Consider the following 14,464-nt stretch of genomic DNA (forward strand, 5'->3'; position numbering starts at 1 on the left):
CAATGATTGAAGTGCCCCCGACACGCAAACCTTGAGGAGCCCAACAGGATGGCGCCACGTCTGCTGGTCACCCGCCGAGTTGACTTGGCCATGTCTCGCCATCTCGTCAGCCCTGATTTCCTTCGTGCACGGGTTTTGGTTGCGTAATCAATGACATGAGATGATGAATTGTGAGTTTGTGAGTTGTCAATGAGTAGGAGATTAGGAGCAGTAGCTCGTGGCATGTTATTGAACTCACACCCGCTGACATTGTTATGATATTGTTTTCTCGCCGTGATACACTGGTGTGATGTGTCATGAAAACTATGCGATCTCAATTTCACGTGGTTTATCTATAAAAACTGTTCTGGCTTGGTAAATTGTAAACAAAAACACATGTGAATTTGTGGCTGACCGGAGGATGTTTTGTCAACACGAACTCATTTTTGGTCAGTGGAAGAATGTAGGATGGGCCAGCGAAGGTAATTCGAAGGCCAAGCACTACAACTTCTATTTAAATTCTTCTTAATCTTAAGTGCTTTAATAGAAAAAAATAGGATCACTACTTTTGGTCATAATTATAAAATGCTTTAATTGTGTACAGAACATTGTAACACAATTGTTGTGTAGAATATTACACCATTTGAGTGTGCAACCTTATTGCATTTTTTTTTTGGTTTCTACTGGAAATCTTGCATCCTTTTTGCTTGGGCTGGCATTGGTTTGCTCCTCAATGCAAGTCTCAGGACTATTTTATTGAATAAACAAAGGCAGTCCCTCGAATTCCCAATTTGCTAAATTCTTTCTTTCCCTACAACACGAAACGTGATCCCTAAGCAAAGATATTTTCTTGGAGACGAATAAGCAAAATATATTATAACATTAGCCTTCACTAGCTAGTCAGCAGCTAACTACTCTTCCTCCAAGATCACTGTAAAAGCAAATGATTACCTTTTTTTTTTGTGTCAGAGTATATAGAGCAAATAATGTCAGATGCTAAAACAAAGCTTTTGGATGGAAAATTGCAAGCAGAAAATCGACCCGTACCACTCAAATTGCCCCGAATCATGTTTCCCATCATCGTCGCGTAGCCTGCCATGCTAATGTCACCTTCCAAAGATGCCTCCTCCTCACCCATCTGGCCTGTGCTTATCTGGTTGGTGTTACCGTCCCAGCAGGGCACCAAGGGCAAACGGATTCCAACCAAATTTAAACGGGGAACAAAAAACGCAACGCCGTAACAGGCCTACCTGTGCTGTGCAGCAGCTGTATTCGCCGCAACCTCCTCCTCCTTCCTGTGGCTTCCTCCTCCTCCAACCCCTCCCCGCCTCCGGCTCACGGATTCCTTCGCCTCGCGAAATTCTCCTCGCCACCACCACCACCTCGTCCTCCCACGAATTTCCCTGCTCTAGAAGCTTCCCGGGACGCGGTTCGAGGCCTGGATCTTTGGCCCCGAGGCGCTGCTGCGGTTGCGTGGGGGTTCAGAGCCGGCGCGGGAGCTGCTGTGATTCGCCGGGGGCGCCGCGGGGAATGCTCTACCTCAAGCTGCCGGCGGGGGATTTAGGGTTCCGTCCAGGGGCGGCGCGGCGGGGATCCGGCGGTGGTGGGGCCTGAGGTGGCGCGAGCGGGTGATCCGGCGGAGGCCGGCCATGGCGGCGGTGTCTGCCGCGATGGAGCAGGAGGCGGAGGCCACCTGCCTGCAGAGCTTCGAGCTCCACGAGAGCGAGTCGGTAAGCCTACCAATGCGCTGGTTCAGCTCGTGTTTGCAGCAGCTGCTGCTTTGCCGTTGCCGTTGCCGTTGCGTGCTGAGGGAAGTATTCGGGCCTTCGGATCGGTTGATCCCGGATGGACCAGAAACCCAGAGTACACATTCGAATCCAGCAGTTATGAATTCTAGTATTCATGTCGTTGGGAATCGCTATTTCTCATCGATTCTTGCCTAGTGTTTTCTGAGTCAAATAGTGTCGAAGCTTCGCTGCAAAACTATGCTATTCCCATATTATCCGCCGTTGTGATGATTAGAATACTAGTTCTCACGCATGTTATGGGTATGGCAACATGTGTGGAAATGTTTATCATACAGAACCTTTTCTGTTTTTGTTCTACTTGTGTGTATGTAATGAATTCACATGGTACTCTGATCTGCTGACATATAGTAAAACGTTAGATTTAGCAATTTATTTGAAGGTAATGCAAAATTGTCCTGCTTCATATTTTAGAATCTGCCCTCCATTCCGTGATAACCTTATTTCTAGCACGATAGATCATCAGTTTCCAAAGTGGTGGACAAAGCAGATTAGTTTTTACTTCTGATCACATCTGCATATATATATGCCTTGTAAGGCCATTATTAGCAATAATAGGTACAGAGTTTAAGTGGTGCTGGATAGAATCAAGTGGGAAGGAGGAAAACTTCTAAGGCTTAGGAGTTTGTTGAAATTTCCCTCTGTCCTTTTTTCTGAACATTCCACCTGTAATCACCTGTTAGTCACCGTGTTTGCAAATCAGTATTCAAACCATTGATTGAATTGATTAATCTATCCGTTCAACAAATGATGCACTTCCTTATCACATTTGACATTAGTGCTAACTGCTAAGTATGTTTTGCTTTGCAGACACTTTATATTCTTGGAACTAACTCTGACAAAACACTTTGGAGATTACTCAAGATTGATAGATCAGAGCCATCAGAGCTTGTTATAGATGAGTGTTCTACTGTATATACTGAAAGTGAACATTATGACCTGCTGAAAGGTCTTGATGAAGACCACAGGTCAACTGGCGGAGTAAAATTTGTTGCAAAGTTTTACGGCATAATTGGTAAATTTACTTCTTTGTTTTACAAACTGAGAAACATTTAATCTGTATACACACATTTGATGATAAATTTTGTTCCCAGGTTTCATCAAGTTCCTTGGACCATATTACATGCTAATTATTACTGAGCAGAAAAAAATTGGGGAGATCTTTGGTCATCCAGTGTACCAGGTGACTAGGACTGCAATGGTTGAATTAGCAAATTCTAAGACAAGATCTACCTTTCAAAGCTCCAAGGATGAGAACAGGTTTGGTTTGCCTCATTTTAGTATCAAAGTACCAATGCTGTATCAATCGAGGAAAACTAGATGTATCAAAATAGTAGCTGTAGACGTCTACTATTTTCTTCATTAACTTAAAATGGTTGGATCAATCAAGGAAAAAAACAATGTGCAAAAATAAGTCTGTGGATGCCATTGTTTTTTAGCTTATTTAGTTTACACTTTTTATTAACTCAACTTGGCAGCATAGTTATTAGGACCGGACTGGTCATCGAACCGGTAAGAGCTTCGGTTCATTGGCTCATTGGTCCAACCATTACGAGCTGGTTGAACCGCCGGTTCAATAATCTTGGACTGTTTAATTGAACCGCCCACGAATACTTAAGAACCGGAGCATATATCCAGTTAACAATTAGCAATATATAGTCGATCTCAAATAAAACAGTAGATTAAGAAATCACTTTACACCACTGTCCGCATGTAAACTAAAACTGTTTTCTCTTAACACTTGAGGATTTACAGCTCCGTTATATCAAGTCTCAAATCTTTTGGTGCAAATTATTCAATTCCCGTGCAATTTCAAGTATAACCGCATTCCATTTATAGATCATCGTAGGAATTTCAATCACAAATATGTAGCAGATAGCAGGAAAAGGAATTTACATTCTAGCAATAGCAACTTGGCAAAAAGCAGTACCATCAGGTAGGTAGCACGCAGCAGCGATTCCCAGCCTGGCCCTGCTGCAGCCTGCGGACTGCCTTCTATGCCTGCTCACTGAGTGCTGCTATGCCGCACCCTGCTCGCCGCTCATGGCAGCGCAGCCACACCGCAGCCCCACTCACTGCTCAGGGCCTCGTCATCGGCTCGTTGCGCCACCGGCCGCTGCCTTGCGCGCTCCTCATGGCCGCGTCGTCGCGCCGTTGCGCTGCTGCCTCGCTCGCCACTCACGGCCGCGCCGTCGCGCCGCTCGCTGCCACCCCGCTTGCATCGGCAAAGAAGAGGAAATGGCTCCTGCTCCACGCCGCCAGGCTCAAGGGAAGGATTGAAGTGAGAAGTCAAAAAGATAAGGTTAGCGTGTGAGTCCACCAGATGAAAATTGGAATGCACATCTCACTGGTCAAAAGCCATCCGGTTCAAATCAAAACCGTCTGGTTCGCCGGTTCAGTAGAAAACCGGCCGGTTCGTTCAGTTTTTACCGGTCCGATTGCGGTGTCGGTCTTTTAAGTGAACCAAGCCGTTGGAGGCTCTGGTTCGGTCTTTTACCGGTCCGGTCCTAATAACTATGCTTGGCAGTAGAAAACTTTATTGTCATCAACTATGTCCAAAGGCAGCTTATTTCTTTTTTAATTCAATTTCTCCAGATCTACAGCTAGCTACGTATAGTACTATTTTTTGAACCAAATAAAAGAAATGTGAATCATCCTTTCAAGTTTTTTTTTTCTGCTGACACTGAATTATTGCAATTCTTCATAATATAATCTATCTCTTTATCTAATCCTGCAGATACAAGAAGATCTTGAACGCACTTGATCTTAGGAAGGATTTCTTTTTCAGTTATTCATACCACATCATGAGAAGTCTTCAGAAGAACTTGAGTGATCCACATCAGGAAGGATGGACCTTATATGAGACAATGTTTGTCTGGAATGAGTTTCTGACACGTCGGATCCGTAACTGTCTCAGAAATACTTTGTGGACCGTTGCATTGGTCCATGGTTTCTTTAAGCAGGTACATGCTTAATAAATTAGTCTCCTTTGAATCAGATTGTCACTTTTTAATGAGAAGATACTAGAAATGCTTTTATTCCAAAAAAGAGGTGCTACAAATCAGCTGGGTTACATCTGGTTGTCCTGTCTAACACAATCACATTGCTTAGCATTTATTTCTTCCCTCAGTTTCTGTACCGCAATCATTTCAAAAATAACATTCTTAGATTCTACCTCTGAATACTAAAAAAGGTCCTGTTGACATGTTTTAAGGATAAATTCTCAATTTCTGGGAAGGATATCATGCTCACACTCATTGCTAGACGCTCAAGACATTATGCTGGGACCAGGTTTGTGCTTGAAACTTATTTGTTAAATAAATTGTCTCCCCTTACTAGTTTGGCATGATGTTTGGGCTTACTGTAATGGATAATGAGCAGATATTTAAAAAGGGGGGTGAATGAGAAGGGCAGAGTAGCAAATGATGTTGAGACTGAGCAAATTGTCTATGAAGCTGTGCCAGGACCTAGTGAAGTAAGTTCTGTTGTGCAGAACAGGGGTTCAATCCCACTATTCTGGTCTCAGGAGACATCAAAATTGAATCTTAAACCTAATATAATTTGTAAGTTCCAAAACCTTTCTATGATTCATCCGTCACCAACTCAAGATTACCAATCAAAACCAACGCTTTTATCAACTTTGCGTGTAAAAGTTTCCCATTTTTGTCAGTGCATGAAATGGACAGCGATTATGAAGCCACCAAACTTCATTTTGAAAATCTTAGAGCAAGATATGGAAACCCTATCATTATCTTAAACTTGATTAAGGTGAGTTTACCTTCTTATTCTGGAGTAGCAGCATCTTTTCATTATATCTGTGCATGAATGATAATTTCTCCATGTCTTTGTTGTTTATTGGAAGACACGTGAGAGGCGAGAGTCTATACTTCGCCGTGAATTTGATAAGGCAATCAAGATAATAAACAAGGGCTTATCAGAGGAGAATCATCTAAGGTTCTTACATTGGGATCTTCATCAAAACTCTCAAGGGTATTCATTGTTATATTTCTCATTCATTTCCTATTTGTCATTGTCTTGTGGTGTGTTTTATCGAAGTATTCTGTTTCAGCAAACCTACAAATGTGCTTGATGTTCTACTGAAAGTGGCATTTCGGGCTCTAAGTTTAACCGAGTTTTTTTATTGTCAAATTGCACCAAGTTCGGAGACTGCTGGTCACTGGCCGACTCTGTTGTAAGCTTTTTTCCCAGTACTAGCTTGTTCACTATACAGTTCACCTCTGCTGCGCTACCTCAAGAGTTGGTACTACTGTTCTTTAAAAATTTAATTTGTTTTTTCATTCGTGCTTTATAGGAGTGGTCTTGATCCATACTTATGTGATGACAACAGCAATAGTGACAACACAGAATGCACTGAGATTGTTGGTGATATATCCCAAGAGGATATCTCTGGCAGCTCTGATTCCTCTGGTAATGCAACTGCAGAAGACAAAGTTGATAATAGTGAACTGCCACCACTAAAACCTCCAAAATTCCAAAAAGGTGTTTTGCGGACAAACTGTATAGATTGCTTGGATCGTACAAATGTTGCTCAGTATGCGTATGGTTTAGCTGCTCTTGGACATCAACTGCATGCGCTTGGTTCTATAGAATCTCCAGAGCTAGGTTTAGAAGCTCCCTTGGCCCATCACTTGATGCACTTTTATGAGAGTATGGGGGACACACTTGCTGTACAGTACAGTGGTTCGGCTGCTCACAACAAGGTAATTTTGCGGCATGTTCTTTGGTTGTAATGTCAGGAATGAGATATAACATTTGGTTTGGGGGATTTAGAACTGGTTAATTCATTAGCTTAAATTGCAGTATAACACATGAGCATACAAAGATGCTTGCACTAGAACCAGCATACACTAGAACCAATCATGGATGAGTTTGCTTGTTTTGATACCATTGCTTTTGTAAGGAAAGAAAAATAGTGTGTCACACTAGAGCCCTATCTGCTTAATGGACATCTGTAATTTGTACCATAGACAGACTTTCAAGATGCTAGACACGAAGTGTTCTCATGGGGCCACGGCAGCTGGTCTTTGGAGGAATATAAAATTGGAACTTATAAATACTGACACTAAGTTGGAAGCACATAATATGCTTACAGTTTTTAAACGCATAACTGTTCACTAAACCTTGATGAAGACTGATCATGGCACCAACATAACTCTATATGCAAAGGGGAAAAGTTATGCATAAAATAATGAACATCTTTTTATTACTCAAATCTCCTAATAACCTAGCAGTTCAATGATCAAGCTAAAACAAAAGGGCCCATTTAATTTTAATCCCATATTTTCAACTAGCTAAGCTACTCTTCCTCAAATGAAAATGTATCTGCATTGCTTTGTGGCAAGTCTTCTTTTTACCTCTATCCTATGTGCTGTTTCATGTTTAGCTGTTTGGTTTCGGCATTGCTCTAATTTTTTCTTTGATTTGTCCTTTTCTGAAGATATTCTCTGCAAAGAGAGGTCACTTGAAGCTTTTTATTCAGTCACAAGAGTTCTTCAGGACACTACAACGGCACTACAGCAACACCTGTATAGATGCTAACAAACAGGCTGCCATAAACTTGTATGTTTTACTGGGTATCAATGTGTGTTAAGCAGAGAGTTTCTTTCCTTTTATTAATGTGTTGTATTGTGCGCGTTAACTGTGTTTTGATGTTTTTTTTATTTATCACCTGGTGTTCCCCTTCTTGTAGATTTTTGGGATACTTTCAGCCGCAGCAGGAAAAACCTGCACTTTGGGAGCTAGAATCATCTTCTGGGGAGCATAACAATGAACTTTTTGATGACCACCCAAGGTAAATTAAAATTATATGTGACAACATAAGTACCTCTAAAGCCCTAAGTGTAGTGATGCACAGTGACTACATAAGTGGCTCATATTCGTGTTCTATGGTTCTTGTAATGCCTTTTCATGTGTTTTGCAGCCTATAGCATTTTGGAATATGAGCCTATGCTGATGTCTAGTAAAACTAGTTTATTTAAAGACATTTGTATTCAATGAACTAGATCTAATATTCTTTCTTGAGGTTGTACTTTTTTATTTTATTATGTTGGAGTATCTTCATGTTGTACTGAATATATGCACATGTGAAGTAATTGACAAGCAGAATTTCAATGTTCTGTTATCATTGTAAAATAAAAGAAACTATATCTTCATTGATTCATTATGTAGGATTGAAAAACTTCATGTGATTTAATTTTCTAAAAGAAACATTACAAATTATCTGCAGCCGTTGCTCTGTTGCCGAGTTACTTTTCTTTTTGAGAAAAAGGCTGGCTCAGTCCTTAATCAATATAAATGGCACTAAAATCCTTTTGTGAATTAGACTAGATAAAATAAAAGCTAGAGGCACCAGGGACCCATATTACTAAGATGTTTCCTTTACAGCTAATCCTACTCAAGACCACCATTTTCTGATCCTATTTACATGCTGGCCATTTTGTGTGTACTCTTCTTGGTCACAGTATGGATAGATCAAGGCCTCCTTCGGCAAGCTTAGTTGATTGGATTGAACAGTCTGTATCTTTTTTCATGGCGCATTAAGTATCCTCCTGTATTGATTGAAATTAGCTGACAATGATATCCTACTAAAGAGTACACAAGGGTGCTTTAACTTTTAGTGCAACCGTCCAAGCGGCACTTGTCATGATAAAGGCTTGGTACTGCTGTGCAGTAACTAAAAAAAATACAGTGACTGATTGGAGGTTTTAGTGTTTTTCAGTAGAGCTGAGGCCTGAGTTGTATTTTTCTTAAAAAAAATATCTTGCAGAATGTTTTTGAATTTGAAGCACTGTTTCTATTTATGTCTAACACTCTGATGAACACCATGAGACACGAGGAACTCCTTAGCACATCTGAAGATAACCCAAAGTTTGAACCTTTGAATGAAGCATGCATGTGGTAACTTAGAGCATCGTTCTTATCATTGACTGTTTATTTTGATGTTACAGTACATTGAAAAGAATAAAATCAGATGGAGGTTTTCTTCATGAAAGCAATGCATCTATATCTGGCTCGGGTCATTGCCATAATGAACCGTTGAGTGAATCACAGCCTGATGTTCAGAGTGGGTTACAAGTTCCAAATTTGGAATCTGATTCAGTTCATGAGAATGAAGTTTCATCAGGCTATGAAAGTGGGGTATCACACCTAAGGTAGATTTATGCTCGTTTAGGATTTTACCTTCATCTATCTTCTTTACAGTTACCAGAATAATTTAGTATGAGATCGTGAGAATGTGGTGGTTTAGAATTCATATAATGAGATTTCCTGTTTACTTGACAGCTTCTTTGTTCTCTAATATTTGTTTTAGGTATACTCCCACAGCCTCTGATATACTTCATGTACCAAGGGCTGAAACTGAATATGTCAATGATTCTGGTGATTCAAACTTCCTGGATCTTGAATGGCTCTCTACTTCAGGCAACTCAAGTGATGAAAGGTCAACTTTTCAACTTTTTTGCTTTATCATCTATAATTCTCATTTCTCATGCATAATACCATCGTAGCCTTCAGCAGAAAGTTTTCTTTGTAATGTTGTATGCACCTTTCTTTCTTTTAGGACCTGAGCTAGGAAAACTGACTGGGGGAAAGGAGAAAAAATTTGAAGGATAATTATAACTTGTCTGTGCTATTATTTATATAAAGTTTCCTTGCTCTTGCAATCACATAGCTTTTTCAGTACTAATCACAGATCTGTACAACCTTTTTCAGTACCATTTAATAAAATATTATATCCTGAGAACCACGCTGGACATGTTTTGTTTTTCATGCTCCATTTCGCTTATTGCTGCTGCTTTGTAGACATCAACAGAAACACTTTTCTTTCCTTACAGTTTTTTGTTCAACTGTGCTTGAACAGGTCTATTGCAACTAGCACACCAGACGCAAACCTATCAACCGAGAATGTAATTAGTGGCATAACTCCTGACGTGGTGGTGAGGATATGGCTCAAAAAACCATACTGTCTATAAAACAATTCCTTCTGAGTATTTTGGTGCATTGGAATCTGTTCACAATTTTCTAGAAAGTTTAAATGTATAATTTTTTGTGGTGGTGCTTTTCAGGAAAACCAAGTTGCTGAGATTCAGGCTCAGAAGTTACCTGAGGATTTTGTGCAGTGGGTCAATCACGGGGACACCTTTTGGTTTTAAGATTACAATGATGCTGTCCCATATTCTCATGTATTTCTGGCTACCTGGAATATCCAGCTTCTCTTCCTGGGTACTCATTGGACGGATTTGAGTAGGAGATTAGGAGGTGAGAATGAGATGATGGTACAGCAGTTCAGGCATTTCCCTTGCTGTATGCCCGCACCATTCCAGAGTCCTTTAGGCAAGATTCGAAAAAAAAGAGTCCTTTAGGGAAGCATAACATCTGTTTATTTGGTCACATCCTTTTTACTATGGGCGAGTAGGTAGATATACCTTTTCTTTTGAATGAAAATAGAAATAGGCGTGGTGATTATTATTCATCTGAAATTGTATCATTATTCAGGGAACTTCTATTTTCATGTGTAAATATATATGCTTGAGGTGCCTTTAGTGGAGGTGGAGAGCAAACCACCGTTTATTCCCCCAACATCTTTCCCCTCCTTTTTTGTTCTGGTCTCGCGGAACAGTCTGTTAAGAAAAAACTGCTTGGTTATCATTTATCATGTACAGTGAACTTTATTGCGAGCGTATATTCTGATGTCCAAAATGTTATATTCTTTGTCGACGCCTTTGGTCATTGGCTTCCTTTATCCATTGTCCAAAAGTCTTATTACTAAGAGCAAGACTTATAGCAATTGCTACAGGTGTGGCCACATTAGGCGGCATTCCATCTCGAGGCAACCTGTAATTTGGCTGTATACTACGAGCGCTGCACACGCTCCAAACAAAGCCGCTTCTTCATTGCCATTGTCAATGGAATAGTCAGCCTCCGGATGGGCCTGACCAATTCTATGACAATGTAGCAAATTGACAATGTAGCAAACTTTTAGCAGTTGGAACATATTGGTTGCCAATACTGGTGAGAAGGAAGTTCTGCACGAATGTGCTGAGGTTTCATGGTTTTTTGAGTTTTCGGGTGTAACTAAACCTCATTACATTCTGAATGTGGCCGTTTATCTACGCAACACTGAACCAAGTACTTCCATAGGCAATCTTCTAAATGATTTGATTTTAACGGTTTTTGTTAGTGACTTCTATGACATTCAGCCTGTCATACATTTTGATCACCAAGACAGACTTTATTGCCTCGACCTCGTGACTAGAATGATTCCTCATAAGGGAGGATAATTTTTTTTCCATAATTTCTTAGAAGTAGCAACAGTTCCATCAAATCTTCTGGGAGACCAACATTCCCATGCCTTGCATAAATTTCTTGCTCAATAATTTGAGCTAAAGCTAGCATGTCATGCCCCCTTCTGTTCCCACCTAGATCATGTAGTCTTGACTTTGAATAACAGACAGTAATCATCCTTCAGAAAGCCAATATCATCAACTCCAAATTTCCCTAGCCTCACATCACCGTCCAATGAGTAGCCTAGATCATGTAGTGTATCAAACCATCTGCAAAATGCACACCCTGTCAGCATTGCAGGCTCAGAACACTTGTTGCCCAAAGAAAGAAGCTAGAAAGAAAGAAACGAAGAAACAAATTCCTCAAGGTAGTTTACAAATTCGGCTCACTTAGGTGATTTGGAGTTCACTGTCACTCGATTTTTTTCCTATCCAATATGGCATGTGATGCCGTGTGTAATGTGGGAATATGAAATGAGATTCTTGTATAGCTACATGGTGGCGATTGCTGTGGCAGCCTACTGCCCCTTACTAGCCCTAGTAAGCTTAATGAAGATTTTCTTTGTAGTTCTGAAATTTTTGCAGGTACCGATTTTTTTTGTGCGGGGACTATGCATTATGTGTTCTTGGCTAGTATGATGTGTTTCTAATGCTGGTTTACTCTCATTTATGTTAGCTTAATATACTTCCGTTTACGGATTTATTTGTGGTAAATTACATAATATGCTAGATGTTAGGTTAGTTACATCCATTTCATTGCTACACATGCTACATCTCTCCTTTTTACCTGGACTTTGTGTCCATGTTATATGAACTGACTCACCTGCTCTGAAAAATCACGCGATCTTGTAAGACATTGCATTAATCAATTCAATTTAATACAGTAATCATGTACTGAAATGACAATTATATTTCATATGTAAACTTTGTCTTCCTTTCAAATAAAAACTGTGGTCTTAGATGTTTTTATTTCCAGGATTTAGTATCAATGTAAATTTATATTGCAATAACTAGACTACATTTATTATTTTATGTATTTACTTTGTTGTATTTGATTCCTATTAATCAAATTTGGGCAATACTGTTCTTTGCATCCTTTAATTATCCCCTACGCTCTGATTTGGGTGATTTGATGGGTCAATTCACACATCTGAAGAAAGCCATCATATCACACTCAATTTATGGTACATACTAGATGTTGAAGGAAAGCAATACAAACTTCTAGAGCTTTTCCCACAACTCATGATCCATGATATTTTCCATGAAGGCACTAGATGATGTTACTATGAAGAAATTAGAATAGTGTAGAACATAGAGATTTCTCTAGTGAAAACTCTAGAAAAGGACACATGTCATTATACTATGAACTCCCTTGACCTATAAATAGAGGATCCCTTCCTTGCCATGCCATTCAACCATGAGCATGGTAGATGAGTGGAGTATGGTAGAAGTAAAGGGTGAGTGCTAGGCTAGCCACTAAAGAGAGGGTGTTGTACACAAGAGTGTAATATTGCTGTGTTGTAATAAAGTTATGTTTCTTACAAGTGTTAGTCTCCCGGTTGAGCCATATAGTTTCTAAGTATTTAGTGCATAAGTTATGATCCATCGAAGGTTGGCTCTGTCACCCGGGAGTAGAAGGCATCTCAGTCGCTCAAGCAATGGAAGTTAAACATGTGCTTTCTAACATTCGTACTGATTTCTCTATACAACCACGCCTGAGCGGTCACATGCATTTTGTGACTAATGCGTCATACTTGCTATGTCGTATTTTGGGTTTAACTGTGTTGCATGGGTGGGTTCTAAATCCTAAAGTTAGTAGCTATAATTCACTTCAGATTCTCTCATGAAGAGTTGCTGAAGCACATCTGTGATCTAGAAGGATAAAATGACCAAGTCTGTGATGGTCCGCGGAGTTAATTCTTTGCCAGGAACAGAGACGAGATGAGGGGCAAGCAATCACCGATTTGCTCCGCGTCCCCCGGACGCGCTCGTCCCATCGCCGAAGAGAAGGGTGGCTGCAACTGCAACGCGTTCCACCCTCCCTGCTATAAATAGCCAAAGCTCTCCCCGCGCTGTCCTCCCTACCGAAATATTCTGACACCAACAGAGGAGAGGAGAGAACCAGCAAGCGTACGCCACTGGAACGCGTTCCACCCTCCCTGCTATAAATAGCCAAAGCTCTCCCCGCGCTGTCCTCCCTACCGAAATATTCTGACACCAACAGAGGAGAGGAGAGAACCAGCAAGCGTACGCCATGGCGGGCATGAACCAGGGCGTGGTTGCGGTGAAGCCGACGCTGGCCAAGGGGACGCCGTCGGCTTCGTTCCGGCTCCGCAACGGCAGCCTGAACGCGGTGCGCCTGCGCCGCGTGTTCGACCTCTTCGACCGCAACGGCGACGGCGAGATCACGGTGGACGAGCTGGCGCAGGCGCTGGACGCGCTGGGCCTGGACGCCGACCGCGCCAGCCTTGCCGCCACCGTGGGCGCCTACGTGCCCGAGGGCGCCGCGGGGCTGCGCTTCGAGGACTTCGACACGTTCCACCGCGCGCTCGGCGACGCCTTCTTCGGCGCGCTGGCGGACAAGGACGACGCCGCGGAGGGCGGCAAGGGGGGCGAGGACGAGGAGGAGATGCGGGAGGCCTTCAAGGTGTTCGACGTCGACGGCGACGGCTTCATCTCTGCCGCCGAGCTGCAGGAGGTGCTCAAGAAGCTGGGACTCCCCGAGGCCAGCAGCATGGCCAACGTGCGGGAGATGATCTGCAACGTCGACCGCGACCACGACGGCCGCGTCGACTTCAGCGAGTTCAAGTGCATGATGCAGGGGATCACCGTCTGGGTTTAATTCAGCAACTCTTTTCTTATGGGTTTAATTCTTTGCCCGCGGAGTTAACTGATTATGCAATAGCACTACTTTTCTGCCGCAACAAATTGAATATTATTCACAAGCATTGTGATGTTGTATACATATATGTAACTGATGAGGACATTCGCAAACAAATGCCTGAAGCGGTTTGGATGTTGTTTGAAGAGTGCTAAAAAAAAATATTTACTTCACCGAAAAGTATACCCCTGTCAAAGGACAGTCATGTGGATGGAGGATGAGACTTGGATGGAGAAATAAAAATGCTGCACGTAACAAAATAAAAAAAGAGAAAAGAAAGTTGAGGCAATCATCTCAATAAGGACAATCTCATGATGTGGCCGTCATCTCTAAGGAGAATCAAGATTAACGATTCTTTTATATAGTTATCACGAATTTTTTAATTATGTCAATTTAAGATATAAGTTTAACTCCCACAGGAATTATGTTTGGTTCATCTGTATGCAGCACAGTAGGTTCTGCAATTTAAATTATTTAATGACCTTACAGTTTCCTTT

The 14,464-nt window shown here is 41.5% G+C and overlaps 2 protein-coding genes across 2 annotated transcripts; both read left to right on the forward strand.

The window, feature by feature from the left end:
• Window positions 1-1,173: 1,173 nt before the first annotated feature.
• LOC117840564 (phosphoinositide phosphatase SAC2) lies at window positions 1,174-10,485 on the forward strand. Its single transcript, XM_034721084.2, has 16 exons — window positions 1,174-1,709; window positions 2,595-2,799; window positions 2,879-3,044; window positions 4,522-4,747; window positions 4,999-5,075; window positions 5,166-5,347; window positions 5,455-5,552; window positions 5,647-5,774; window positions 5,854-5,976; window positions 6,097-6,505; window positions 7,243-7,364; window positions 7,495-7,596; window positions 8,753-8,956; window positions 9,115-9,243; window positions 9,664-9,739; window positions 9,869-10,485. The coding sequence occupies exons 1-16, from the start codon at window positions 1,629-1,631 to the stop codon at window positions 9,953-9,955; spliced, it is 2,415 nt and encodes an 804-aa protein (XP_034576975.1). The 5' UTR covers window positions 1,174-1,628; the 3' UTR covers window positions 9,956-10,485.
• Window positions 10,486-12,306: 1,821 nt separating this feature from the next.
• Window positions 12,307-14,020, forward strand: LOC117839916 (probable calcium-binding protein CML24). The gene has a single exon (XM_034720355.2). It carries the CDS (start codon window positions 13,341-13,343, stop codon window positions 13,926-13,928), a length of 588 nt encoding a protein of 195 aa, XP_034576246.2. The 5' UTR covers window positions 12,307-13,340; the 3' UTR covers window positions 13,929-14,020.
• The last annotated feature ends 444 nt before the right edge of the window (window positions 14,021-14,464 follow it).

The sequence above is a fragment of the Setaria viridis genome, chromosome 1 (genome assembly GCF_005286985.2).
Source record: "Setaria viridis chromosome 1, Setaria_viridis_v4.0, whole genome shotgun sequence".
Lineage (NCBI taxonomy): Eukaryota > Viridiplantae > Streptophyta > Magnoliopsida > Poales > Poaceae > Setaria > Setaria viridis.

Coding starts and splice junctions, on each gene's coding strand:
- LOC117840564 (XM_034721084.2), top strand. CDS start 1,629: ATGGCGGCGGTGTCTGCCGCGATGGAGCAGGAGGCGGAGGCCACCTGC. Junction 5,348..5,454: donor TCTTAAACCTAATATAATTT/GTAAGTTCCAAA, acceptor CATTTTTGTCAG/TGCATGAAATGGACAGCGAT. Junction 9,740..9,868: donor GCATAACTCCTGACGTGGTG/GTGAGGATATGG, acceptor GGTGCTTTTCAG/GAAAACCAAGTTGCTGAGAT.
- LOC117839916 (XM_034720355.2), top strand. CDS start 13,341: ATGGCGGGCATGAACCAGGGCGTGGTTGCGGTGAAGCCGACGCTGGCC.